We start from the raw sequence: 26,910 nt of genomic DNA on the forward strand, positions 1-26,910 counted from the left end.
GCCAAAAACCCACACGATCCCAAATCCCTGCTCCTGCCTCCCTCCTCTGGTAGCCTGAGCCAAAACCCACAGGACCCCAAATCCCTGCTCCCATCTCCTCCTCTGTATTCCCAGGAGCCAAAAACCACACGATCCCAAATCCCTGCTCCCGTCTCCCTCCTCTTTATCCCCAAGCCAAAACCCACAGGACCCCAAATCCCTGCTCTGCATCCCCAAAGCCAACACCCACACGATCCCAAATCCCTGCTCCCATCTCCCTCCTCTGTATCCCGAGCTACAAACCACACGATCCCAAATCCCTGCTCCTTCCTCCCTCCTCTGCACCCACAAATCCACACACCCCCTTCCCCCCCCAGGGCTGGGGGGCTTCCCCCCGGCCCCGTTCTCCCCCCACTCACATGTGTGCGCCGGTTTGTCGTGCACGGCCTTGGATTTGAAGGGCAGCTCCGCCGGGATGTACGCCTTGTGCTTCCCGTCGGCAGGGGGGCCCAGGCGCTCGTCCTGCAGCGGCCGTTTGGCCGCCAGCGGTGTCAGGAAAGCGCCCTGGGATTTACCGGTGAGCGGCGACAGGGAAATCTCCCGGTTCAAGGTGGAGCTGCCCGGGCTGGGCTTCCCTGGCCGCCCTCCCAGGGATGCCAGGGCCATTCCCTGCAGGATTTTTCCCGAGGCCTTGGGGTCCGTCCCTTCTTCCCCGAGAGATTTGGGGAGTTCGATGCTGGAGGTGTGAGGTTCCTTCTTGATGACGCAAGGTTTGGATTTCTTCTTGAGGATCTCCCGCAGGGTGTCGATGGGTGAGCCGTTGACCGACCACTCGGTCACCCCCATCTGCCGGAGGTGGGATCGAGCGTGGCTCGACAAACCTTTGCGGTTCTCGAAATATTCGCCGCAAAATTCGCAGCGGATATCTCGCACTGGGTCAGCTCGGGAAGCTGCGGGGGAAGAGACAGGGGAGGAGGGAGAGAGAAGGATCAGGATTAAATCCCTCCGTGCTGCTCCCTGCCAGCCACAGCTGGGGTTCCCCTACCGCGGAAGGTGATGTGGGCTCCCCCCAAGCACCGGGAGGAGCCCTCAGCCCTTCCCAAAGCCAGAGGGGATCCCTGTTCCCGAGGGATCTCGGCCCCGCGGAGGGAGTGGGGAAGGCGACGGCCACGGACTTACAGAGGTTCAAGGGAGACATCTCCTCCCGCGGGGACCAGGCTCGGTCGGACGGGTGAGGTTCTCCGTGGAGTCCTCCCGACATCATCTCCCTCTTGATTTCCACCCTCAGCTGATCTTGTTTGAGTTTCTTCTGCAAGGAGGGAGGAGAAAGGCCTGGAAACATCTTCCGGGCGGTGGGAGGTGGGGACGAGGTAGGAGATTGCCCCAGGGGGCTGCCGGCTTGCTGGACCTTCTTGGGGAGGGTGGGGATGTGAAGCTCTCCGGGACCGCGTGGTTCCAAGGATCCCATACTGCCCAGGAGGGTCTTGGCCATGGCTTTTTGCCCGGGACCGGCGGGATTTGAGGCGCTGCTCCGCGGTTGGCTTCGCCGTTTGAGGATCTCCCGCAGGGTGTCGATGGGTGAACCGTTGACATACCACTCGGTCACCCCCATCTGCCGGAGGTGGGATCGAGCGTGGCTCGACAAACCTTTGCGGTTCTCGAAGTATTCGCCGCAAAACTCGCAGCGGATATCTCGCACCGGCTCCGACCCAGAGGCTGCAGGGAGAGAGAGGGAGAAAGAGAAGAAAGATCGGCGTTGTTTGACGGCGGAGCGCAGCCCACGGTGCCAAAGTCAATCCCAGCCTAAAACTGGAAGCAGGCTCAAATCCATCAGGATTCCCCAGGAAAACGCAACAGCTGGGGGCTGCGGGGAGCGGGAGGGCTTCCCAGTGCAACCAACAGCAAAGCTGTGGTCCGGAGCACTGGGATAACGGGGATGCTTGTGGACCCTGGAAGCTGCAAGTCCTGCTTGCGCTGCGGCATCTTCCCGGACACCGCGGAGCCAGTGGCACCGGGACAAACACTGCGTGCCTAAAGCGAGCACATCCTGGCTAACCCTGGCTCATCCCGGCCCTGCACGCTTGGCCCTCACGCCAGGGCAATTCCTGCCTCTGGGAAGCAGCGATTCCCGGCAGGATGATGAAGAGGAGGAGGAAGATGAAACAGGAAAAGCTTTTACAACGGCAAACAAGCTGCAGCCTGAGCCCCACGATATAGCGGGCGAGAAACGCAACTTCCCCGGTCCCTGCTGCCTTCCCGCTGCGGAGGGGAAGGAGAAACCACCCGCGCTGCAGCAGGATGGGGAATCCAGAGGCAGATCCCTGCCTGGGAACTGGGATCAAACCCCACAGCGGCTTGGGATCATTTCAGGCGGAGGGGAGATGGGTGCAGGCAGCTGTCCAGCCGTCCCTGCCGGTGGGAAGCGCTCACCGGGGAGGTCGGGGCCGTTCATTTCTAACCTGAGTTGGGATTTTGGGCACCACTGAAGTGATGCCGGGAAGGAACCTACGGAGAGGGAGCACAGGCATCGCGGCCAGCCCTGGCTGAGAGCTGGCACGGCCGGGGCTTTAGGTTTTTAGCCAGCAGAAGGGAAATGAGGGTGATCAACCGATCCCTTGCGCCGCAGATTCGGATCTGTTGGCTGCCGCAGCCCGCAGCATGCCAGGGACTCTGCCAGCCCAGGGCCTGCCTGCTCCTACGGCTTCATTAGCAGCCTCACCGAGAGGAATTCCCATGCTGGCTACGGGACAGGCGGGAAGCGCTTTTCTGTTGCTGCTCCAAGTCAGCTGCAAGGATGAGCCGGGGCCGAAATCGGCGTTTTCTGCCACCGGCAGAGAAGCAGCACCCGGAGAGCATCTCCACTCCAGCAAACCCACAGGCGCCTGTCCCAGCACCCGCCAGCATCCTGCTCTGCCATCCCGGAGCTTTTCAGCTGATGAAAAGTGAGCTGGGAGATGGGACGGAGCAATTTTATAACCACGCGGCTCAGAGAAACCTGACAGGATTAGGAAATCCCCAGGCGTGGGGATCTGGAGGGATATCAGGTCTTCAAGCCACTCCTGCAACAAGGGGAGGAGCGGATACAGCACGTGCTGGGATGCCGTCTTCTGCTTTATCCCATGGAACGACCCCCAAACGCACCGCAGTTCCCACCGGGGATGGCCAAGTGCCTGCGGGCGCTGCCAGTGGTGGCACGGCTTTGCTGGGCAAGCCCAGGAATGAGGATGAAGAACTAACGAGGCAAAGAGCCCTTGGAAGTGTTGATGAAGACGTTCCCGGCAAGATGCGGCACGCTGGGAGAAGGCAGGTCTGCTGCCAGGAAAACCATTTCGATCCAAAGGTGTCGGAACGTCACCCATAGGGAGCTTGGGGACAAAGAGGGACACGGCAGGACCAGGGCTGCGGTCCTAAGAGCACATCTAGCGGTGGGAATGGCAACAGGGAACGGGCTGATGCTGGCCAAAGCCACCAGGCTCTGTTGGGAGAAGGGAGCTGGCTGTGCCGGATCAAGCCACGGCGCAGGAAGGTGCTCCGCACTGGCCAAACCACAGCCCAGAGGAGCTGAGGGAGGTGAGAGAAGCAAGCCAGAGAGATGTGAAAAGCTCAGAGGGCAGAGAGCCAGCAGTTTTCCTGAAATCCCGATGGAAATGCCCATTTTCCCAGGCAGGGAAGACTGTCACCTCCACTAGTCACAACCAAGTGGCACATTATCTCCCCGGCCTGGCCATTGCCAAACACCGGCTCCTGCCCTCCCAACACCAAGGGACACCCAGCTTAGCAGCACAGGATGGGAGAAGATGGGAATTTCTCCTCTAAACGGGAAACATTAGGAATAAAAAAGAAAAACTCACTTAAATTGAGTGGTCCTTCCTCATCTGCCTGCGGCCACTGGGCTTTCGGAGAGCTCTGCAGAGGGCTCAGTGAGAGCTTGGAGCTCTTCTCCTCGGGGTTTTTCGGAGACGGGGACCCCGAAAGAGCAGGTGGCACCTTCTTCAGGATGGGGGATCCCGGTTGCGAGAGGTTTTTCGAGAATTTGATGGCTTTATTTACGGGACCATCCAGCGGGCGATCGCTGGCCTTGCCGAGCGCCAGGAGCGTGGGTCGAGGGGAACCGGTGGCGGCGTCTTTGGGGGAACCGATTTTTTTGCCAAGGGTGGGAGACATGGGGCTGCCGTCGGGTTTGCCTTTTTGCTTCATCAGTTCGTAAAGCAAATCGATGGGAGCCCCACTGCTCTCCGATTCAGCTACGCCAAGTTGCCGTAGGTGAGAACGGGCGTGGCTGGATAAACCTTTGCGGGTTTCGAAGCAGGCACCGCACACTTCGCACGTCGTAAGGTTCTGGGCTAAAAAGAAAAAGAAGAAAAAGAAAAAAAAAAAGAGAGGAAAAAGAAAAACAAAAATCAGGGCACGGCTGCGGCAGGAGGCACAAGGAGCAGCACCCAGCAACGCTGTTTCTCCCCCCCCCTGCCCCCCCCAAGGGATTTTTCCCACCCCAACCCTAATTTTGAACAATAAGATGCTCCGTGTGCCCCGGCGCAGGCAGGAATAAAGCAGGGAAGAGCGAACAGAGCTGGGGGAGGACAAGGATCACTGCGCTGGGGTGGAAGGAGACCAGTTTTCCTGCTTGAGAATGTTTTCCAGAGTGTTTTTGGGAAGCCTTGCCTGCAATTGGTGAGCCACAGGCAGGCTCCAAGGCCAAGCTAGGGAGGGAGAGGGATCTCAAAGCGATTGTTTTCGGGGAGATGTCGTTAACTAGGAGAGGAAGGACTGATTGAGGTGGTTTAAGGAGAACAGGGAGTGCACATTGGTCCCAGCAAGCTTTGGAAAGCTGCTGGCACTGGGGAAAGAAAAGCGACGTAAACCAGTGGTACCGGAGTACTACGTGGCCACCATCTTAATTAAAGGATTAATTAAGCAAAACAACCTGAAAATCCTCCTGGATCAGGTTAAATAAACACCTGCCAGGCTGCCCGCTCTCTCCTCACAGCAAAAAACTTAGTGCTGGGCTGTTGCAGACACCAAGAAGCCAGGCAAAATACTCACTTTTGGAGTCCTGAGGCTCTGGTTTGCTCCCGGGTGGCTCAGGAGACAGTTTGGTCCCTATCCTGGTGGGGGGTTGATCCATCTGCCCAGCGGGAGCACTTTTTTTCGGGAGAGGGGGTGAACCCACCTCCATGGCCACCAGCTCTTCCTCTTCTGGAGCCAGGACTGCCAAGATAAAGAAAGAGTCAGAGTCTCAGCGGGGATGATGCAGCTGACAGATCCATGGCAGGAGGGTAGCAAAGGTTTAAGCTGTTCCAGAAGAGCTTCAGACAGAGAATGGGGGAGAACAGGGCTCTGCACGGGGGCTGGCGGGGGCTTTCAGAGGGGGAGACCCACCCCGGTGGCAGATGACATGCCACCGGGACAGCGGTGACCTGCCAGTGGGATTTGGGGGAGCCTGGGGACAGCGGGAGGTGGGAAGGATGGTGGCATTTCCCTGCAGGAGGGGAGATGGTGACAGCTCCTTGCGAAGGGGGGAAATGGTGGCAGTGCCCTCAGAGAAGATGGTGGCAGCTCTCTGGAGAGGGGGGGGGACATAGATGAAGGTGGCAGCTCCCGGGGGGGGGGGGTGACAGGGACATAAAGGTGGCATCTCTCTTTGGTGGGATGGATGGATGGATGGGGGCAGCTCCCTGTGAGGAGGGGGACAGGGACAGTGGCAGCTCCCGGGGGGGGGGGGGGGGGGGGGGGGGGGGGGGGGGGGGAGGGCAGGAAAGGTGGCAGCTCCCTGGAGGCGGAGGGGGAACAGGGTCAGTGGCAGCTCCCTGCGGGGGGGGAGGGAAACATAAAGGTGGCAGCTCCCTGCAGAGAGGGGGGCAGGGACATTGGCAAGTCGCTGCAGTGGGGGGAGGGCATAAAGTGGCATCTCCTTGCGGGGAGAGGGACAGGGAAAATGGCAAGTCCCTGCGGGGGGGGGGACGGGGGACAGGGAAAGTGGCAGCTCCCTATGGGGAGGGGAACAGGGCCAGTGGCAGGTCCCTGCGGGGGTGGGGAGATGGGGAAGGTGGCAGCTCCCTGCAGGGGACCAGAAAGGTGGCAGCTGCCTAAGGGGAGGGGACAGGGAAAGTGGCAGCTCCCCGCGGGGGGGCCGGCCGCTGGCAGCCCCGCCCCGGGCCAGGGGGCGGGTTGGGGGCTGCCTCGGGCTCCCCGGGCCCCGCTCCCAACCCCCGGGGCGGTGCCAGGGCGCAGCCGGGATTTGCATCCCCCTACCCCAGATCGTGTGCCCCCCCCCCCCCCCGCCCCGGGGGGGCGGAGAGGAAGGGAAAGGCTTCCCCCCCCGCCCCCCACCCCCCGCCCTTGCCCCCAGCAGTGACAGAAACCGGGCGCGGCCCGTTGCGAACGGCCAGGCCAGGCCTGGGGGCCCCCGCCGAGGGGATGGCGGGGCCCCCCGTGAGGAACAAAGCGAGGCCGGGGCACGGACAAAGGAGGGCGGCGGCTCGGCGACAGCGGCCTCCACCGGGCCCCCCCCCCCTCCCTTCCCCTCCCCTCCCCCGTCAGTGCCGGGCCTGGAACGGCGGCGGCCCCCGGCCGGGCCCGCCGCTGCGGCGGGGGGAAGGGGGGGGGTGGGGGTGGGGGCCGCGGGTGGGCCCGGGCGCGGCGGGGCGGGGTCGGCGGAGGGAAAAGGGGGCCTCACCCGGCTCGGGCGCCGCCTCGGGCTCGGGTTCGCCGTCCCCACCCCGGTCCCGGTCCCGGGGTCGCGGCGCCGCCGCCGCTTTTGTCACTTTGGGCTGCGAGGAGGTGGAGGCCGCCATCTTGGCTCCGGCACATGCGGGGCGGCCGCCAGGCCGTTAGGCCCGAGCGCCGAGCCGCGCGCGCCCGCCCGCCAGGCCGAGCGGTCGAGCGCCGAGTGATGGGGGGGGTGGGGGGGCGGGAAGGAGAAAAAGCGGGTGGGGGCGCTCCCCGGGGCGGGAGGTCGAGTGCCGAGCGATCGGCGCCCCCCGCGGAGAGACGCGCGGGAGGTGGCGGCAGGGTGGAGGGGGGAGCGCCGAGCGATCGAGCAGTGCGGTGGGGAGGGGGCTGCTCGGCCCCAGGTCTGCAGGCACCGGACAAGGCCCCGGGACCAGGCCCAGCTCAGCCCCAGGACGGACGTACCCAGGCGGCCGGGGGTCCCGGGCCCCACAGGGCCTGGCTCTGCCTACTGGGCCCCGGCTGCGATATGGGGCAGGGGCCGGGCCCAGCCCCACGGCCCATGTCCCCCCATGGTCCCCTCACACCTCCAGCCCCAGGGTCTAGGCCCCCACATGGGCCTGCTGCCCCCCAGCCCCATATCTCTCCATGGTCCCCCTCACAATCCAGTCCCACAGGTCCCCCAACGGGGCCTGCTGCCCCACAGGTCCCCAGATCTATGTCCTTCCATGGTCCCCTCGCACCTCCAGCCCCAGGGTCTAGACCTCCACATGGGCCTGCTGCCCCCCAGGCCCCAGGTTTATGTCCCTCCACTGTTCCCTCACACCTCCAGCCCAGCCCCACGGGCCTGCTGCCCCCCCCCAGCCCCATGGCCCATGGCCCTCCATGGTCCCCTCACACCTCTAGCCCAGCCCCACAGGCCCCCAGTGGGGCCTGCTACCCCACAGGCCCAGGCTCTATGTCCCCCCATGGTCCTCTCAAACCTCCAGCCCAGCCCTATAGGCCCCCCGATGGCACCTGCTGCCCCCCAGCCCTGTGGCCCACGTCCCTCCATGGTCCTCTCAAAGCTCCAGCCCCACAGGCCCCCCTGCTGCCTGCTGCCCCCCAGCCCCATGGCCCTCCGTGGTCCCCCTCACAGCCCTGCCCCACAGGCACCCCATGGTGCCTGCTGCCCCCCCAGCCCCTGGCTCACCCCCCCTCCCCTACCAGGGCTCTCCCCATCCCCCATGGCTTGTGTGGGGCTGCCCCAGCCCCATACCCAGCCGACAGCACCATCTGGACACCTCCCGAGATGGAAAAGGCCACCCATGGCCTTTCTCCATCCCCATCCCTCTGCCACAGCCCCAGCTGCCACAGGGAGCGGGTTTCTGTTCAAACCACCCCCCAAAAAAGCAACAAAAAGCAAAAAGTGAAGCAATCCTCTGCCCAGAGCGGGGACACACGGACATCAGCCGCCTCATCGGGCACTGCGACCCCTCCTCAGAGCAGGGGGTCCCCAATAATGCCGGAGCACTGACTCAACGGGACACGAGGCAACTCGGCAAAGCCTCCCTGAAAGCCCCATTCCCAAGGAAACCAAGGAGCAGCGCTGGAGCCAGCTGAGGACGCCACATTTTTGGCGAGAGCTATCCCCAAATTACAGCAGGTGTTGGGAGAGAGCAAGCCCGGCAAAGGGAGGCCCAGCCGCGCTGCCCAAGGCAAAGAGCGGGTCCTGTCAGAAAAGGGAATGATGGAAACCATGTATAGGAACCCAAAATCCACCCAGAGTGGGGGAAAAAAAAAATCCACCTGGATTGCAAAGCAGCCGTAATGAGCGCAGACCGTTAACCTCAGTGGTGAGGAGATGACCCAATCCTGCAGGAACCATCCCCATCCACTCCTGGAACATCAGGGTGAAGGAATGTGGCTCTAACTGAAGGAACTTACAGATCAATAAAAGTTACGGAGCCTAAAATAGAAATACAGAAAGATGGAGCGTGTAATTGTTACCTTGGCCAGGTTCTGCTCAGCCCCATTCTCCTCCTCACATCCCTGGGGAAGGAAAAGCAGAGTCCCAGCATGGCCACAAGTGTTTCCTTACGGTTTCTGGGCTTAAGAGTTGAAAAACGGCGTTCAAAGCCAGCTGATTTGGTCCGTAATTCCACCAGGAAAACCCACGTGCGATGGCAAACCCGCCTGAGGCTCCCAGAGTACATCAACAAAAACAAACCAAGAAGGGCCAGCTGGGGAAAAGGAGACAGCCCGCGAGAGCCACAGCGAAAACAGAATCAGACCCACCCTGGACACTTCATTTTTTTACCACGGGGAAGCTCTGGAGGTTCAAATACCTCCTTTGGTATTGCAAGAGGGCTTAAAAACGGATGGTAGGTGCTTAATCCATCTACCGTCGGCTTCTGCGAGGTTAAAGAAGCCACGACGGGCCAAATCCTGATGTTTTTAGGGAGTTTCAAAGCCTGCAGCAGGAACCAGAGGTCTCCAGGGGCTCCGGTCTCTGTGCAGTGACGACACGGCGGGTCTTATCCTGGCCGGTTTTCGGGGGAGACGCGCTCACAGTAGCACAGTCACAAGTCCTCAAGGAGCCATGAAACACCTTCACCCCAATTCTCAACAAACCACGGGCAGAAGAGGAGAGGGAAAAGCCCCTCGTCGCAGTTGACATCCCATTGCACCTGCAAAAATGCTCCAGTAGGATAACCTGCTGCTTTAACCCGGATTCAAGGGATGATCTCTGGAGCAGCCAGTGCCGCTTCCCAGCTGCAGAGCTCAGCTTTGCCCTGTGGACTGAAAAAACTCCGATTCCCTCGAATTTGAGCCAAATCTTCCTGAAAAATATCCAGCGAAGGCAACCAGGGGTATGGGAAATGCCGGGACGGGCAGAGCTGCCTGCTCGCTGGCTCACTATCGGGCTCCGTCTGGGGTGAGGATGAAAGCATCTGTCTCGGCTGGCCAGCCTACAGCATCCAGAGCGCCGTGCAAGCCGGTTCCTTGCCAAGGAGCTTTTGCCAGCTCCCTGTCACGCTTTTGAGCCATCAAATCATTTTAAACGTGGTGCTTCCCCTTGCTGGCTCTGCCGAGGAGGACGGGCTGCCGACGAACTCCGCTTCAAGTCCTTCTCCTCTTTCTCCACTGGGGTGGTAAGGTAAAAAACCTCTCCTCGGGTTAAAAAAGCTGGAGAAAACGTCAGGAGGAGGAGGAGGTCATAAGGAATTGGTGTGGCAGGCACAGCTCGCCCAAATTGAACAGGGAGAGGAGAAAGACAAGGAATCGATGCTGTTCCTTTCTCTGCTGTCCTCTCGTTGGGACGTGGAGGTGGCTGCAGGACCCGTGGGTACCCCGGGTCATCCCAGCTCGGGGCTCCCCCCCCTACAACATCCCCTTCTCCAACACTTACAAACCAGGGTCTCCCCAAAACATGATGAAAGGGACAATTTCTACCCTCGGTTGCCAAGATTGAAATAGGTTACGGTGACCATCTGCCTTCCAGTGCTGCCCCCAGGGATCCTTACTCTGCGATTCCTGTGCTGGAAGACCTGGTTGAGAGATTTCACGTCTCTGGTGGCCATAAATCGGCAGTGGTGAAAATGGGAGCTCAAATCCAGGCTAAAAACCTGACGTATGGCCTCCCTGTGGCGCTGCCTACCATCCGAAATCTTCAGAGACTGGGAGAAAAAGAGTATCAAGGGCAATGGTGGTGCTATCCCCGTGCAGGGGAAGGAGGGAAGGGGAGCAGAAGGCCAACGCGAGCTCTTCACGTTGGAACTCAAGAAAGGAATCAAAGATGGGAGAAAGTAGGTCAGGCTGTGGGTGAGCAGCGAACAAGCACAGAGGGAGGAAAATCAGAAAAAACGACACAAAAGGAGAGCGTGACCCTGAGAGCCGTAACCTCAGGAGGGTCCTCAGGGCACATTAACCCGCGAGAGGGGTGGTGGCACCTCCAACCCTCTCCAAACTCAACGGGACATGGCCCTGAGCAACCTGACCTGGCTTTGGAGTTGGAGCTGGCACCAGCACCTGGGGGCAGGTCCAGATCTCCGGAAGGTTTTGTTAATCCGTTTGTCCGCGATGAACACGGCCACCACAGGACGCGTAGGCGTCGCTCCTCGACAGAAAGGAGGATGAAAGGCCACGTCCACAGAGCAACTTGGTTCCTTCGCGGAGGGTGACCACAAGGAAGAAAAGGTCAGGGTGGAGATCGGAGCTGCTGCTGAGCTGTGCCAAGGTCTTTCCTCTCCAGTCAAAGAGTCGAGGAAGAAATGAGGCTCAAAAAAACCCTGTAAAATCTAGTAGGAAATAATAATAAAAGTCCTCTTCCAGCCCTGGTTGTGCCTTCCCCTCCTGATCTCCGCCAGCCTCTTGCTGAGGCTGTGGTTGTCCCCATGCCAGGCACCATGGGCTCCTCCTGGCCCTGGCAGCTTGCACCCCCTGGATGAAAAGGGGGGGGCGGGGGCAGGAATCCAAGGAGTTGTAGGGCCTCTGCCTGCTCGTATCTCAGAGTGGATCACACCAGGGTTCCCCCAGGACACCCCTAAAATCAGTTTTGGAGCCCTGGACACTCAGACCCTGTCCCTTTTTCACTCGTCGTCTACTGGAAGGAGCTCCCAGTTCTCCACGTGTCCAGGAGCGCAGCCCTGCAGAGGGACCTGGGGCTTTTGGCCCATGAGAAGCTCCACCGGAGGCACAGCCAGAAGGGCCACCTGTGTCCCAGCCCAGTGGAGCAAACCAGGTGAAAGATGTGGTTGTCCCACATCTTGGTGTGACCTGGCCTTGAGCCTGTGGGCAAATTTTGGGCTCCACAATCTAAGGAGGACATAAAAAAATATTAGAACGTGTCCATAGCAAACTGAAAGTCGTGATTGTCCCATATCTTGGTGTGACCTGACCTTGAGTGTTGTGGGTGCTTTGGAGCTCCACCATTTTAAGGAGGACAGAAGAACATCAGAGAGGGCAACAGAGATGGTGGAAGGACTCAAGCAGAACCTTGGGAGGAGTGGCTGAGGCCATCAGGGTCGGTCAGCCTGGGAATGAGGAGGCTGAGGAGGGACCTTATCGCTGCCTCCAGCTTCCTTGTGATGGCCAACGGGGACGGAGGTGCTGATCTCCTCTCCCAGGTGCCTGGCGATAGGACGTGAGGGACCAACTTAAAGTGGCATCAAGGGAAGTTCAGACTGGCCATTGGGAAAGAGTTTTCCATGGAACAAGCTCCCCAGGGATGAGGTCATGGCTCCAAGCCTGCTGGTGTCCAAGAAGAGTTTGGAGAACGCTCTTAGATACAGGGTTTAATGTGTAGGTTGCCCCGTGTGGCATCTGGAGTTGGGCTCGATGATCCTCGTGGGTCTCTTGCAACCCAGGAGATCCTAAGAATGTTTCTTCTTTTTTATGTTCTAGAGAGGGAAAAGACATTCTAGCCAAGGCAGGACCCTGGGCATGGTAGGGGCAAGCTCAGTCCTCATGTGGGGGCTGAAGATGAGCAAGTACCAGATGAAGGAGTTACAGAATCATTCCCTGCCCTCTCCTCATCCTCCTGAAAACCCACGCCACGTCTGATGCACTCCAGAAGGAAAGACTCTGCGTGGGGGGTAGGTCAACCAGTAAATTCACGCCTGCTCCTACTCCCAGATGTGGTGAAACATCACTCTGCCTGCACGGGAGCAGATCAGGAGAAGAAATCTCACTCTAGCAGAAGACCTTGCAGTATGGGACAGTTGGGGAATTAAATCTGGGGGGGGGGGAAAGGGGGGAGAAGGGCAGGATGATGGTGGCCAGCCTGCAAAAGCAGTCCAGGCAACGGAGCGAGGCGAGGCAGGCTACGAAGAGGGGGAGCTGCGAGCCGTTTTGGAGAGGATGCAATTGCCTAACGCTTCTCAACGCCTGCCAAGAAGCGCCACGTGTTCTCCGAGGTGGCTGCCAAAACGCTGGGAGCCAGGAGATACATAAACAGCCTCGCTAATGAGCCAAGCTGGGCTTGACGGAGGCGGCTGCGGCAGCAGGGCACACCTCCAGCCATCACAGCGAGAGGGGGAAGCCACCGCTGAGCACGGGGACCTCCTCAGAGAAGCCACCAGCTCCACTGGGGACAGCCGAAGAACGAGCGGTCTCACAGAAAAGGGGCGAGGGGGCAAAAAAAAACCCCAAACCAAACAGTTTTCAGACTTTTAAGCTGTTCAAAACCAAACCAGAGCGAATGTTGCAACCCCTGCTGTGTCCTGGGATGGGCGAGAGCCAAGAGATCCCTCCTGCTCTCCACGGCACCGCATCTGGGACGCGTCCCACGTTAAGCGCAGAATTCCGTGGAGGGTTCAGACATACCAGGGAGGGAATTGCAAATGATCAGTGGTCTGAAACCATGGCCAAAACCTGGAGACTGACAGATATGGATCTACAGAAGAGCAGAAACCGTTGTCTTTGCTTACCGAGATAACCAGCGATGGGTTTAGATACTGAGAAAACCAACGACCCCGTCAGCTTCCTAAGGGTGAGGCCAGCGCGGGTGCTAAGGACAGTGGTGGAGGCTCCGTGAGGGAACTGGTAACCTCCAAGATCCCCCCAGTATCTCAAAACATCCTGGGTTTGCCACCCACGCTCCCATCCAACCCACCAGTGCAGCCAAACCCAAGTTCTCACCACTGACCCCAACACCTACTTCCTCCCTTTGACTTTTAGTTTTGCTTAAAGAGGTTGGTTTGGGGTTTCTTTTGTTTTTAAACAAGCAGCCAAGGGTAGGATACCAGCAAACTGGCAAATGTTTAACCCATGGCCCTTTCCCAGTGCTGCTCTTTGTTCCTCCTTCGCGTCCCGCCTGTGAACAGCTCTGGGAGGTGATGCTTCACCCCACGAGGACGGAGACCCTCGGGTGTCGCAGCGATTTGCTTATGAACCCAAGGAGGAAAAGCACCACCGTGCACATCAAATCGATCTCCCAACACCCAGAGCTGAATCCTCCGCCTTTGTTTCCCGCTGCAGCCTCGTTAGAAACCACAAACCGCAGCCAACTGCTCACCAAGGTCTCCCCACCCCCCCCCCCCCCCAAAAAAAAAAAAAAAAAAAAGGGGGATTTCTCCCCGGAGTGCTTGGAGGGTTTCGGTTAAGGGTCTACCGATATTCTGAGCTCAACCGGCTCCGGAGGCATCTTGTGACGTTGGCAGAGACCTTCTGGCTGTTTCCTTCACTGGAAGCACAGAGGAAGGAAGCAGGAAGCGGTTTGCAGAGCTGCCTGTGGATTCTGAGCCGCGACATCAGCCCAGGGCACCGACAGCATCACCACTGCTGCAGCACGGGGCTGTCGGCACCGCGGCATGGAGACACCGCCGGGTCCGGTGCCCTGCCAGATCCTCCCACCTTTATTGCAAACAGCTTTTATCTCGTTCATGTGGCTTAAACAAACTGTACGTTGTGGAATGTGGATAAAAGACAGGCAGAGGGTGCCGGGCTAAGCAGGTGCCCTAATGCTGACTCCCGGCTCCAGCCCGGGAGCTGCGGTCGAGGCTTCGGCACGGCCACAAACACCCCTGCCGAAGCAGGCAGCTCACCTGAGCTCTCACACAAGCGATTCGGAGTGACAAACGGGCACAAAAAAACCCAGCCGAAATCCTCCCAGCGACGGGTTTGGCACTCCCCATCACCCAACCTGCTCCCCTGTTTGCTCAGCTGCATCCTCGCAGCCGGACCCAGAGCAAGAGTTAAATAAATATTGCAACGCCGCGGGTGCTGCTGCGTGCCGAAATCGGTTGCAACAGAGAGTTGCAGCGCGGAGTGCCCTGAAAGTGTCATGTGGGGCTGGAAGCAGAACGGGGAAGGGCTTGGAGTCGTCTCCATGAGCTGGGGTGGGTAACCAAAGAGCCTTCAGGCTGGGATTTAAATACAGAAGGCGTCCCCAGATCCCTGTCTCCAGCGGATCCATCCCCAGATTGCTGTCTCCACCTGATCCCTACCTCCACCCGACCCGTCCCCAGATCCCTACCCCCACCCGACCCGTCCCCAGATCCCTACCCCGACCCGATCTGTCCCCAGATCCCTACCCCCACCTGATCCGTCCCCAGATCCCTATCTCCACCTGACCTGTCCCTAGATCCCTATCTCCACAGGATCCCCTGTGCATGCTTTGGTTACACAACAGGCTGCCGAGCCGGGGATTGTGAAGTTTTCCAAATTTACCCATTTTCTTGGCCCCCGACGACAAAACTCGTAAGCAGACAGAGCTCGCAAGGTTAAACCTGGGAGCGCAGGACACCTAAGGGGGTGTTTGAGCTCCTGCCCTTGCGCAGGTCACGCTCACCCCACGCGAGGTGGGTCACCCCACGTGAGGACATCTGTCCTCAGCCTTATCTGGGTGGAAACACAACACCTAAACAGACCAAAACCGAGCTCTGATCCCACGACTTTTACCTAGAAGGACAATTTCCAACCTGATTTCACCCACCAGCATTTCAAAACGACGGGTGAGGGGCACGGCGAGGAGCAGGAGCCGTTCCCAACCCAGGACCAACATCACATGCTGAAAAAAAACCCTCGAGTATGTTGCCCAAACCGATAAGCGAGATCGTATTTCAAGACGTGACCCATTTTTAAGAAGTGGAAAAAAAACCCAACCAAACTTCACATCGGGGACATTCGATAGGAGATCTGCCGCATGAAGAACTGCACTCGCCTCTACTCCACTAAGTGGTTGTTGCTGAAAGGCGGCCACATTTTCTTCACCGAGACACTTTCCACCCTTCTTCATCACAAAATACCCAAGCCCTAGTTTTTCCGAATGGTGGCGCTATCTCTAAAGGCTCGTGCCAATAAATTCTGGGCACTGGGAGATATAAAAATTGCCAAAGAATGGCCAGAGGCAGCAGGAACCCAGGGAAACCCTCCAAAACCACCTCACGTTGGCACTGGCTACCACCCTGGGCTGGTGGCCGTTCATCCTCCGAGGTTTGCCATACTGGGGAACAAGAATTTGGGTTTATTTGGTTTTTTTTTATTTTGCGTTTGTGGTGCTCAATGCTCGTTCCAAAGAGCAGTCAGGCACGTGGAGTAGCCTGGAGAGGTGGGATGACAGGCTTTTTGATATTTCGATTAAAGCCAGCGAGCTTCTCGCTGCAGGGATGGATCTAACGTCGGATTAGGCTGAGCAGCACCTAAAGAAGCTGCTTCAAAGGCTTCAAGATGCTGCCAGAAGCAACAGGCGTCAGTAGGTTGTTGCTTTTCCTCATGCAGGAGGAAGTTTTTAAGACTTTAGAAGCACAGGACGTTGCAAAGTTTTTGGTATGAGCTCAGTTTTGTGGTGCTTTGCAAGAGAAACCTGGAAGCTGTTTGGGATGGGCTCTGCTCTGGAATAAATAATCCTGTTTGAATAGTCTGGAGCTCCATGGATGGAGCAGGACCAGCTCAGCCCCAAATCCATTCGGGAAAGACCTTTTACACGTCCCACCATGGTCAGGAAAAACAAGGAGCTGCGGGGTAAAGACAGATCCCCAGCCCCGAGGTCGCATCCTGCCCTCTGCGTGGCTGAGCGCTGCCAGGCTGGGCTGGCACCAGCGACCACGCTCTTCTCCTTCCTTCCACCCACGTTCTGCCCCAGGGATTTACAAAGCCCCGACAGAAACCCTGTTCCTAACCACGACGCTTTTCCAACAACCAAAGCCCGAGCGCCCCAAGCGCAGCTCCATGGCAAGACGCAACCCCTCCAGCCACCGCGCCGCTCGGCTCTTTCATCCGCCGGCATCTCCACGCCCCTGCCGCCAAGCCGGCGTGGGATTCCACAGGACACACAGCGTCAACGATGGAGACTTAAATCAATGCCAGGTTACGGCGACTAAACCCTTCCCTGTAAAAATCTGCCCTCCGGCAAGGCTCCGTTCTGCGAGACGCGATGGGTCTGGGGTTATGAAAATTTGGGACCACTTACCGTCTCTGTAGGACTGCAGGGACTCGTCTCCCCACGACGGGGGGAACGGGGAGAGAGGAGAGCGTGGGATGCTGCACTCGGACATGGGGGTCATGCTCTTGTGAGGCACGAAGCCGTGAGCTTCCCTCTCTCGGCTCGGGGACGAGGGCTCAGCTCCCATCGCCGCTTGCAGCATCGGATGCTCCGAGGAGTTGGCCAACAGCTCCTTGAGGATGTTGATGGGCGAGATGGTGAGCTCCCAGTTGGTGATACCAAAGTCTCTCAGGTGGGCTCTGGCGTGGCTGGAGAGACCCGCCCGCGTGTCGAAACCGGCCCCGCAGAACTCGCATCGCATCAGGCTGAAAGTGCTCGGGTCGAAGTTCGCAACTGCAGAAAGAAGGACAGAGAGTCAGCGGCACCGCTAAACCCCCTGGACCGGGTGATCCTCTGCGGCAAGGATGGGGGAAGGGGCTTATCGCACCGGGGTCAACCACATGCCACCGGCTGTGCCGTGGCCACCGCCATTCAGGTCGGCTGCGATACCATACGTACCCAGTTCTTGGTGGGAGGGGAAAACCCCACTGATTAAAACAAGAAAATAGAAAGCATGGTGAATTGAATACATACTACCTTTTTTCTTCTTCTTTTGGAAGGAAAATTTTTGCTCAATAGCTTTCACTTCTTCCGCTGAGATGAAATGACGGACGTTGTAGCTCACCCCCACCCTGTTGAGGTGGCCCCGCACGTGGTTCGCCAGCCCGATGCCGTTGTGGAACCTGTCTGGGCAGTAGGGACATTTCCTCTCCTCGTTCTTCAACATGGGTGAGTCGGAGTCCAAGAGGTCGTCAAGCTCCAGAGGACCCTCCAGAGGAGCATCCAACAGGAGCATATCCAAGGGAAGGGGCTCTTCCATCATGAATTCCCGGGAAGGGAGCGTTGTTTTCTTCTTGAACGGCTTCCCCCGGGGCCGCTTCGTCGCCCTGGGGTGCAGGTTCACCTCCTCCAGCAAGACGATGGGGACCATCTTCCGCAACTGCTGCTGCTGCTCCTCCGAAGCGATCAAAGAGTCCGTGGCTTTCAAGGTGTCTCTGAACGTCCTCTTGAGGTCCAAGGCGGCTTGAGGGATGCTGACGGGTTTGACGCTTCTGTTCTCGCCCAAATCCATCTCTGCGCTTACGGAGATCTCCTCTTCCGTGCTCCCCGCGTCGTTGGCCAACACCCACTTGTGCCTGAGTTCTTCCAGCCCCATCGGGTGGCTCCTGAGACCGTCACCTTCTCCTTCGAGGTGCTGAGCCGCGGCTTTTTTTTTCAGCTGCTGCAGAGCGAACTGGGAATAAGCTTTTGCGGAGGGAAAACCAGACAAGCCCAGGTTTTTGTGGGGGGCAGCGTAGGGAGCTGCTTTTCTGGCATGAAACCCCGACGCCTGGTAGTCCTTTTTAGTAGCCCCGTTGCTTTTGTCGAGTCTCGGGTGAGTCAGGGCGAAACCGTGGACGGCTTCATAATGCGATGATGGGCTTTCTCGGTGGGGTGGAGGGAAAAGCCGGTCTGCTTTGCCAAAATAATCCGTCTCCGCAAACCGGCCCGGTCTGGCTGGGCTGTAGGCATCTCTGCTGGTTCCCGGTTGATTGGGATCCTCCTCGTACACCTCCGTGTCCCAGGAAAGGTGGGAATGGGCGTATTTCATGTGCTCCTTGAGAATGTTCTCATTGGGGGCCGGGAAGCTGCAGAGCATACAGGTGCTGAGCCCTTTGCTGCTGCCGTGAGGTGGTACCTGCATCTGCAGGGACGCGTGTTCATTTGGTTTGAAGTGTTTGTAGATGCCGTGCACGGGGCTATCCCGTATTTCTCCACTGCCCGTGCTTCCAAAGAGATTCATGTTCTTCGCCCCTTGGTCCTTCCTCTCCTTGACGTGCATCTTGGCGTGCTGGACAAAGATCTTGGAGGAGTTTGTGCCAAAGACACACTTGGGGCACTGCAGCCGGGCTTCCCGCCCTTCGTCTGGAAACTCGTTCAACTTCTGGATCTCTTCGATAATTTTTTCCCTGGACTCTTGGTGGAGCCTCTTGTGCTGCTCCAAAGAGGTGGGGTCTCCAAAGGCCCAGCCGCACTCGTTGCAGCAGAACTGACACTGCCCCCCCAGAGCATCCCTGTCTTGGTCCCTCCCTGGTCCGCGATTATGCTGAAGCATGTGATCCATCAAATGTTCTTTTTTCTTGAAGTAAATGCTGCACTCGATGCAGGTGTACACCGTCGGGTCCTCCTCTGGGGCCAGCTCCTCCTTCCCCTGCTCGTCCAACAAGACGCTGCACATGTAGGGCCTCATCTCGATGTCATAGGAGCTGCAGGGAGCCGGCTCCAGGGACATCAACGGGATCCGCTCCACCGAATCTTCAGCATTTACCGTCCAGGACTGTTTGCCGACGCCGAGGTCCGCACCGAGCTGAAGACCTGGTTTCTGGATCGTCCACTCAGCCGTGTTGAGCGGGTTGATCTCGCCCAAGTCTGAGTCGACCATCAGCCCCTTCCTGTGGGATGAGGAGCTCTCCAGGGATTTGGACTTGCTGAGGACAGGGTTTAGCGTTTTTCTGAACACCGTGGGGGTCAGAGGAGGAGGCACTTCACGCACGGCCTGTCCCCGAAAGGGCAAGGTGGCTGCTACATCTGTCGGTTTGTTTATATCTTTGTAGTGAGGACTCGGGCTTTTGGTGGGTCTGGAAATCCAGTCAACCCTCTGGATTCCCCTCTTGCTTTTCTCTAAGTGCTCTTTGCTGAGGCCTTCGAGTTGCTTTGGTTCATTTTGAAGATATTTCTCTTCTCCACTGCCAACCGATGCCCCAGCGCAAGGGCCAGGCGTCTCTGCTGCCGCTGTGCCACCATCCAGGTCCTCAGGGTCGCTCTCCAGTTGCTCGGGATCCACCTGCACCGGATTGACAACCTGGGGCTCCATGGCGAACGACGACTCCTTCACACACCGCGCCTCCTTCGAGTCCTTCAAGCCAGAGAGTCTCTCTAAAGTGCTTTCTTCTCTCCCATCACCCGCTCTTGTCTCCAGGGTGGTGGCGTCCCATGTCACGCCGCTGCTGACGGTCATGTTGCGCAGGTCTAGGGAGCTCCTGGCATCCGTCCTGTACAAAGCCTTCTGGAACTCCAAATGCTCTTCATTCGGGGAGCTGCAAGTAAGTTTGGAGAGTTAATAACGGGATAATCAAAATATTTCCATTTATAAAAAGGGTGGTCTGGGGATGGCCCGACGCAGGCCGAGGGTTTCATGGGGACTCCCTCCTGTATCACCAAAAATATTAAAGACTCGGGACACAACCCACCGCACACCCTCCCACCCTCCCTTGGCCACGTGCAGCTGGAGCAGCTTCTACAACTTCTTCTGGGCTTGCTCCAAGCTCCTTTTGGCCACAGCTGCGTCTGCGCCCCGCAGGGGCTCTGCCACATCCCTGCCAGGACCGTCGAGTTCCCATCACACCACCGATTCCTGCCTTGGGCCACATGTCACCTTCCTCTGGCTCCACCTCACTCTCTGCTTCTCCTTCCCTTTCCCCTTAGAACTTCTTGAGATGCTTGGACACCTTATTGTCACCTTTTAACCTGGCTCAAGAGGGACATTTGCTCCTAGCGAGGACACTTATCACCATCAGGCCAAAGACCAGGCCAGTGAGCTCTTCAAAGTTTCATAAAAATAGATTTAAGCGTCAACATGGACCACACTAAAGGTCTCCGGGACCAAAGCATGGTTTTTCTCCATGACTCAATGAAAGCCCGAGTGACCCCTCTTCACTGCAGGAGTGGGGAGCCTTTCTCCCCCGTGCAGAGACCCCAAGTCATGGTGGATCAAGGTGGTCCCTTCCCCATCCTCCTCCAAACCCTCCTGAAGGGCCCCGAAGCTGGGAAGACCCCACCAAGCAGCTGAAGAACATCAGCCTCCACGGAGCAAGCTCCACGCTGGGACCGGGTGGCCCCACGCCACCCAGACTGGTGCTGTGGGTACCACCGCGGCACTGAGGACATAGGGGGTGCTGAGAGGGGCTGAGCGCACCCACGGGCAGTCCCAGCCTTGGGGGTCTGCAAGTCCTGCGCTGGGCTTGGAGGCTTTTTGAGGGAAGACGGGAGATGATGAGGGTGCAAGAGAGGCATTCGATGTTCTCCGAGATGCCTTGAGGGACTGGAGACACCTGGCAGGGGACCAGCAGTTGTGAGATAGGATCTAAGGAGCCTCAAGCCCTTCTGCTGCGGTGGTGGGGGGCTTGGTGGGGAAGCAGAGCGCCCCGAAGGGCACCACATCCCCACGTTCAGGCTTCTGAACCGTGGTCCAAGAGATCCAGGAGCTCTGATGTCCCTCACGGCAGCTTCACAGGGGTTTGGCAGGTGCTGGGCAGACTTGGGGCTTCCATTGAGCTGCAGAGTGAGTCGAGACCCCTCTGTGTCCCCTGTCCCTGCCCTAAGGCTGTCACCCAGCTTCTGTCCTCCTCAGCCAGCCTCGTGCCCGGCTTCTCCCTCTACGCAGCACCTGTGGCACGGAGACACAGCCCCGAGCAGGATGCAGACCACCAGATCTCCTGCCGGGATGGTTTAGCAGCCATCCCTGGGGAAGAAACCTGCCAGACCGCAGAGCCCGACAGCCAGAGAACCCTGGTGACTCGAGACCTCACGCAAGGAGCTGCTCCAGGGCCAGCAAAACACTTATCTCACAGGTCAAGTTGTGCTGCCAGGAGAACAAAGCGCCTTTGTTGGGAGACAGCAGGGCTGCCAGCTCCACATGGTCCTTGCACTGCCTCTCTCTCTCCTTCTTTTTAAACCTATTTATTTCCAGCTTGTTCCTGGAAAAAGCCAAGTTTAGGGGTGAACCGACCCTCCCAACCTACCGGGCTCGCCCTCCCAGCTCCAAACCTTTCCCTGTTTTATTATTATTTTTTGAATTATTATATTATCATTATGTATTTTGGAATTACTGCAGAGTGGAGGACGGGCTTGCCATTATCTGCAGCGTGATATCGGGGAAATGTGATTCCCATATGCACCATAAACTCTGCAAACATCATTAAAAATAACTCACTAAGGAAACCGCTGGCCCAGGAAGGATCAGGCAAGAGCAGATACTAAAATAAACCCATTAAAACGCACTGGGCATTGGTTGCATTGCTAAAGAGGCTAAGACAGAGCGATTCTGAGCCAGGCATGGGTCTCCAGTGCCACAAGGAGGGACAAGGACCCTTTGCCTTATATGAACCTTGGACTGGCACTCCAAAACCTGCCTTTTCCAGGGTGCTCAGAGCTATCTAGGACACCTCTTGGCAGCTTCGGGACACCCAAGGCAACCAAACCAAGCATCTACAGCATCCAGCATCCCAGCATCTCTCTTCCTGGCAGCGGGGACGACCCCAGCAGTGCCAAGGGGAACTGGGACGGCTCTGACGGGTGATTTAGGGTAGGCAGAAGCAGGACAAAATGAGATGAATTAGAGCAGCCAACACTGCTCTGCAGCAAGGGGACCGTGCTGGCTGGCCCTAGAGGGACCTGCTGACGTCCTTGGTGGTGGGACAACCCTCTTTGGGGACAGCCAGGGAGATATTTCGGGGCTTCGTGTAACTGGAGCAGTGCTAGCAAGAGGAGACGGGCTGCTGGGCGCTCCCCACTCCGCAACATCCCTTGGGAACTTACCCGAGTTCGGTCCTGTGAGCTGTGGCTGGGACAGCACCAGAGAGGGCAGGATCAGGCTCATCTGCAACAGAGAGGAAAGCTCCAAGGTCAGTGCCCAAGTAAGGCTTCTTCAACATAATTTGCAATAAAGTTTTTTTTTTGTTTTGGTTTGGTTTGGTTTTTTTGTGCCTGTGTGTTAAAAAAGCTTTCCCAGCAGATAAACCCCCTCTGCTCCTGCTGCCCGTCCTTCCCTCCTACAGCCGGGTCCGGATTACGGGAGGATTTCCGAGCCACACTTAAGAGGGTTTAATCCCGCGTGCAACTATTTGATGTATAATCGTTCCCGCAGCTAAGCAGTTTAACGGGAAGATGCACACGCCGGTGGCCCTGCTCCCGCCACCCCGGCTCGCCAGACAGGTACCCAGCAGGGAGCCGCAGCCGAGCGGCTGGACAGGGGTTGTTGTGGTCCACCCCGTGAAGAAGACCGGTTTCCCTGGCTCTACGGACGGGGCTTGTGACCCTCCCCGGCACTGGCACGCTTCCCTGCCCTTGGAACGGCACGCAGGACTTCTCCGGGTGCCTGAGCATCATCTGGGGCTTCGAGGAACTTGGCATCGCTCTGCTGCTGGCCAAATCCCTGGGATGGCTCCTGGACCAAAGCGTTTCCCAAGCCTGCTGGCAAGCAGATGCAGGATTTTGGGCAGCGATGACAGGCAGGCAAACGCCTCCTGAAGATCTGTAGGGTCTCCTGAGCCGTACCAGACCCAGGCACATCCTTCCTCAAGAGGAGGAGAGCCTTCATCTGCATGCAGTGATGTCTGGATGGAGCCTACCTTGCCCAGAGGCGGCTCCATCAGCTTGGGCTGAGCTCAGGGCAGGACAGAGGGGGTCTTGCTCTTCATGCTGGACCCCCCCTGCCCCGGTCTGGCCACATGGTGCCTGTCCCAGCAGCGTGGTAAGCAGGGACTCGCTTGTTACTACAGGCGAGGCTGGGAGCTTGGGGAAGCCGAGGAGTAGCTGGGTGAACCTACGTTGTCTCCTGCTGCCAACCAGCCCCAGGCAAGCAAGGTTACTACTAGGACAAGGACCTGTCCTGCGTCCCTGCTCCCATCATCATCATCATCATCCTGGTCCACAGGCACCGAGCAGCCCAGCCCCAGGCAAGCAAGGTTACTACTAGGAAATGTCCTGCATCCCTGTTCCCATCATCATCATCCTGGTCCATGGGCACCCAACAGCCCAGCCCCAGGCAAGCAAGGTTACTACTAGGACAAGGACCTGTCCTGTGTCCCTGCTTCCATCATCATCATCACCACCACCACCACCTTGGGTCATCTGGTGCCCAGCAGCCCAAGAGTCGCCCAGGGCTCACCAGCGTGGTGGAAGCCACTGGGAGACGATGGGAAGGAGGCACCCACAGCTGGATGGAGGGTGCAGACCTGGCACCAACCATGCGTGGGGCTTATGGAGAAAAGGGACGTGCAATGAGCAGCCCAGCCTCTACCACGCACGCACCAACAACCTGGAGAGCCTTAACGGTGACCACCAAGATAAGAAAGAGCGGGATCCAGCTGCAAGAGCCTTGGGAAAGGAAGAGGGAGTGATCTGGAAACACAGAGACAAGGAGATGGGTTTGGGGGCAACAGCCTGTGGGAGCCTCTGCAGCCCAAACCGACCTCTGTCCCCACCTGGAGGCACGCAGCTGCTCCCGCTTTGCATTTATCGTATGGACTACGGGTTGTGTGCTGCAAAACTAGGAGGAATGTGGTATTCAGGCCACCACAGATGATGGAGATGGGGAAGGCAGGGCAGGACCTGCCCTGAAAGCAGAGGAGGGACATGAAAAGCCAGGGTGAGTTTCCCTTCCTTCTAACATTTTAGGTGAGCCACATCACCGGTGAGATTTTGAAGGCTGAGCATCTCCAGCGGGTAGGTCTCATCCTGAGACAATGGGGTCGGAGCGCTCTCATCTGGATGCAGAGCTGGGATCATAGATATTGCTGGGGCTTCTCCAGCATCAGCACTACCAGAGGCCATCCTGGAGAGGTGGCAGCATCCCTGGCTCCCACATCAGGTCCTTTTGGCTTCACAATCACTTGGGAAAAGGCCAGCGGGATCCAGGGCCAAGCTGCCAAGGTCACCAGCAGCGTTATTCGGGAAAGCCTGACTCACCAACCGGCCAGGGTGGGAACGCTGGGGGAAAAAATGGGAAAAAACCCCCAACCCTCCCAAACGGGCAGATGTTAAATGCTTCCATAAATCCCCAGCATGTGGATGGAGAGGGGCAGAGAGCACGGATCGCTGAGGAAGGACGGTGGCAGAAGCCTTCCAGGGACTCCTTTGTTCTCCAGAGCTCAGCACGGCTCCTATTTTTAGAAACCGTCTCCTTTAGAGGAAAACATGCGGTGATTTATCTTTCTCCTGATGAGCACGTAACTGCCCTCCCTGCAAATCCTGGTTTCTTGGAAACAGCGAGAGATGAGAGAGTTTTAACGTCTTGGACTTGGGAGGCTCAGATTTACCCTCTATGGTAATCCAGCGAGAGCTGCTCCTCCGACCACGGACGCGTGGCTGCAGCTTCTCCCGAGAGAGCGTGGTGAATCTGAATCCATTTCTGAGCTCACGGTCTGTCCTCCGAGAGGTCAAACACCCTCGTAACGGGACCACAGGTCCCTCCTCTCTCTTTTCCCTCTACCCCAAGAATTAAAGCAACCCGGCCAGGAGATCAAACCGCTTTCAAAATCGAGCCATCACCCGAGCCCCCGGCCAAAACATGCACCAAAAAAAAGGGAGACAAAGGAAAAACCTGTGAGTTTCCCAGTCCTGGAGCAGGAAACCAGGAGACCAGGAGCTCTCCTAGATGTGCCAGACCTGGCTCTAGACAAATTTGGCGATGGTTAATTACAAAACGTGTTTCAAAGGTCGCGGATTGAGAAATACCAACATCTCCAGAGGAGCTGAAAGAGCCCTGGCTCATCGAGGCCGTCACGGTCAGGGTTGATAAGCAGAGGTTAACACCATGCTCGAGAGGCTCAATCACCTATCAGGATGCAAAAGTTTCCCTAAACCTTCACCACCACCCCAAAACCCACCAGGATGTACCTTGAGATGCTCTTCCACGTCACCCCCCTCTTTGTCTTCCCCCCCAAAGCGTCTGGTTTATTTCTTAACGAAGCTACTCAACACGTACTTGAAGAATAATGACACCCCAAAATGGTAGCTGTGACCATCAGCAAGGTTGCCCCACTGCCTCAGGAGGTCACAGAGATGTTGATAGATCCAACAATCCAAGGAAACAAGCCCAGAGAAGGTCCCCAGCCGCTGGGGACCGGGGGACATGTTGTATGACAACAGGCTGGGGGAGTTGGGCTCGTTCTGCCTCAAGATGTTCAGCATGAAGGTGCTGCCTACAGCTGCTAATTAGAGGGTGCAGAGAAGGTGAAGCCAAACCCCTCCTGGCCACGTGCAATGAGAGGGTGAGGATGTCACAAGATGGGAAAAACCACCCTGTGGGAATGGGACAGCTCTGGGACAGGCCAGAGGTGGTGACCTCCATCCTTGGAGATGCTCAAAACTCAACTTGATGGAGTGACCTGACTTTGAAGTTGGCTGTGCTGCGAGCACAGGGATGGGATGAAGACCTCTCCAGGGTCCTTCCAACCTCAATTATTCCGTGATTTTAGATTAAACCCCCAAAGTTCAAGAGCCTAAAGCCAAGAGGTCTTTGGGATGGTGGTTAGCAAGACCCTAGACCAGCTCAGAACAGGGAGAGGACCTCTCTTAGGGTTCAACCAAGGAGCTACGCTATACTCTCCCGAAAGTTTTCTACCCAACTACCACAAAATATCTATTGACAGTCTAAAAGAGCGGAAGATTTCAAGAAAACTCAAAAAAGATCTAACAAATAACAGCATCTCCCAAATTTCAAAAGCTGTTCAACCACGTAAGGCTGCATCACCAGAAGACAACAGTTTTCCCTTCCACACATCCTCTGGGATGGGAAGGATGGGAAGGATGCCTACCTGACCTCCGCGTGGTCATGGATGACCTTCTGCACCTCGTATCTCAGCGATAAAGGATGAAGAGGGAAACTCAGCTCCAACTCAAGTTCCCCAGCAGCTTCCAGATCGGCTGGGTTCCCACTGCGGAGCGACCAGTGCTTCCAAAGGACATCACTGAGGATGCAGTGAACCAGCCTCCAGCCAAGGGAGGGGAAAAAAAAAAAGGCTCCTCCAGAGGGTGATGACTAAGCTTAGACCAGAACTAGACTCTTCAAAAAAACCCCAAATTAAGCAAATTGCACAGGAATTTGCAGCACCGCTTTTGTGGGCAACCTGACAGCTTCCAAAAGCCCTTAAGAAACCAGATGATCACCTCCAGAAAGCCTCCACACCTCCAGAAAGCCTCCAGAGAGCCTACACGTCCCCTCCCAGGCTTTGCTTTTTTCCAGTCTATCTAAACAAACTGGGAGAAAAAAAAAAAAAAACCAACAACAAAAAAAAGGCAAAAAGATGTTTTATCTTCTCTACGGCAAGGCTGAGGGACCTTGCCATTTGAGCAATGGTATTAGGCAAGGGGTGAGTTATTGCATCATCTCCTGAGTAACCCAAGATGTCGCAAGACATGATTTAGCTCTGGAATTAAAGACTAGCTCCTACTTAAGGCCCTTGCTTTAATCTCGGGTGTTTAATTTGGAGAGCAAAAGGTACTGGAAGAATTGCTCATTGGCACCAGCTCATGAT

General features: G+C 57.5%; 1 protein-coding gene across 7 annotated transcripts in view; it reads right to left on the minus strand.

The window, feature by feature from the left end:
- WIZ (WIZ zinc finger) overlaps window positions 1-26,910 on the minus strand; it is a 52,037-nt gene that overhangs the window by 2,665 nt on the left and 22,462 nt on the right. For 4 of the 7 annotated variants that reach the window (XM_055699934.1, XM_055699931.1, XM_055699935.1 and 1 more), the window contains exons 2-8: window positions 22,190-22,250; window positions 17,147-19,689; window positions 16,541-16,906; window positions 5,023-5,187; window positions 3,831-4,322; window positions 1,159-1,695; window positions 399-929 (exon numbers count right to left, since the gene is read on the minus strand). In XM_055699934.1, the coding sequence (XP_055555909.1) occupies window positions 399-929; window positions 1,159-1,695; window positions 3,831-4,322; window positions 5,023-5,187; window positions 16,541-16,906; window positions 17,147-19,610 (4,555 nt within the window). In that variant the 5' untranslated portion in view covers window positions 19,611-19,689; window positions 22,190-22,250. Of the gene's footprint in view, window positions 1-398; window positions 930-1,158; window positions 1,696-3,830; window positions 4,323-5,022; window positions 5,188-6,655; window positions 6,813-16,540; window positions 16,907-17,146; window positions 19,690-22,189; window positions 22,251-26,910 lie in introns of those variants that run through there. The other 3 variants (XM_055699933.1, XM_055699932.1, XM_055699937.1) reach the window with 3 other exon arrangements.

This window comes from Falco cherrug (assembly GCF_023634085.1).
Source record: "Falco cherrug isolate bFalChe1 chromosome 11 unlocalized genomic scaffold, bFalChe1.pri SUPER_11_unloc_3, whole genome shotgun sequence".
NCBI lineage: Eukaryota > Metazoa > Chordata > Aves > Falconiformes > Falconidae > Falco > Falco cherrug.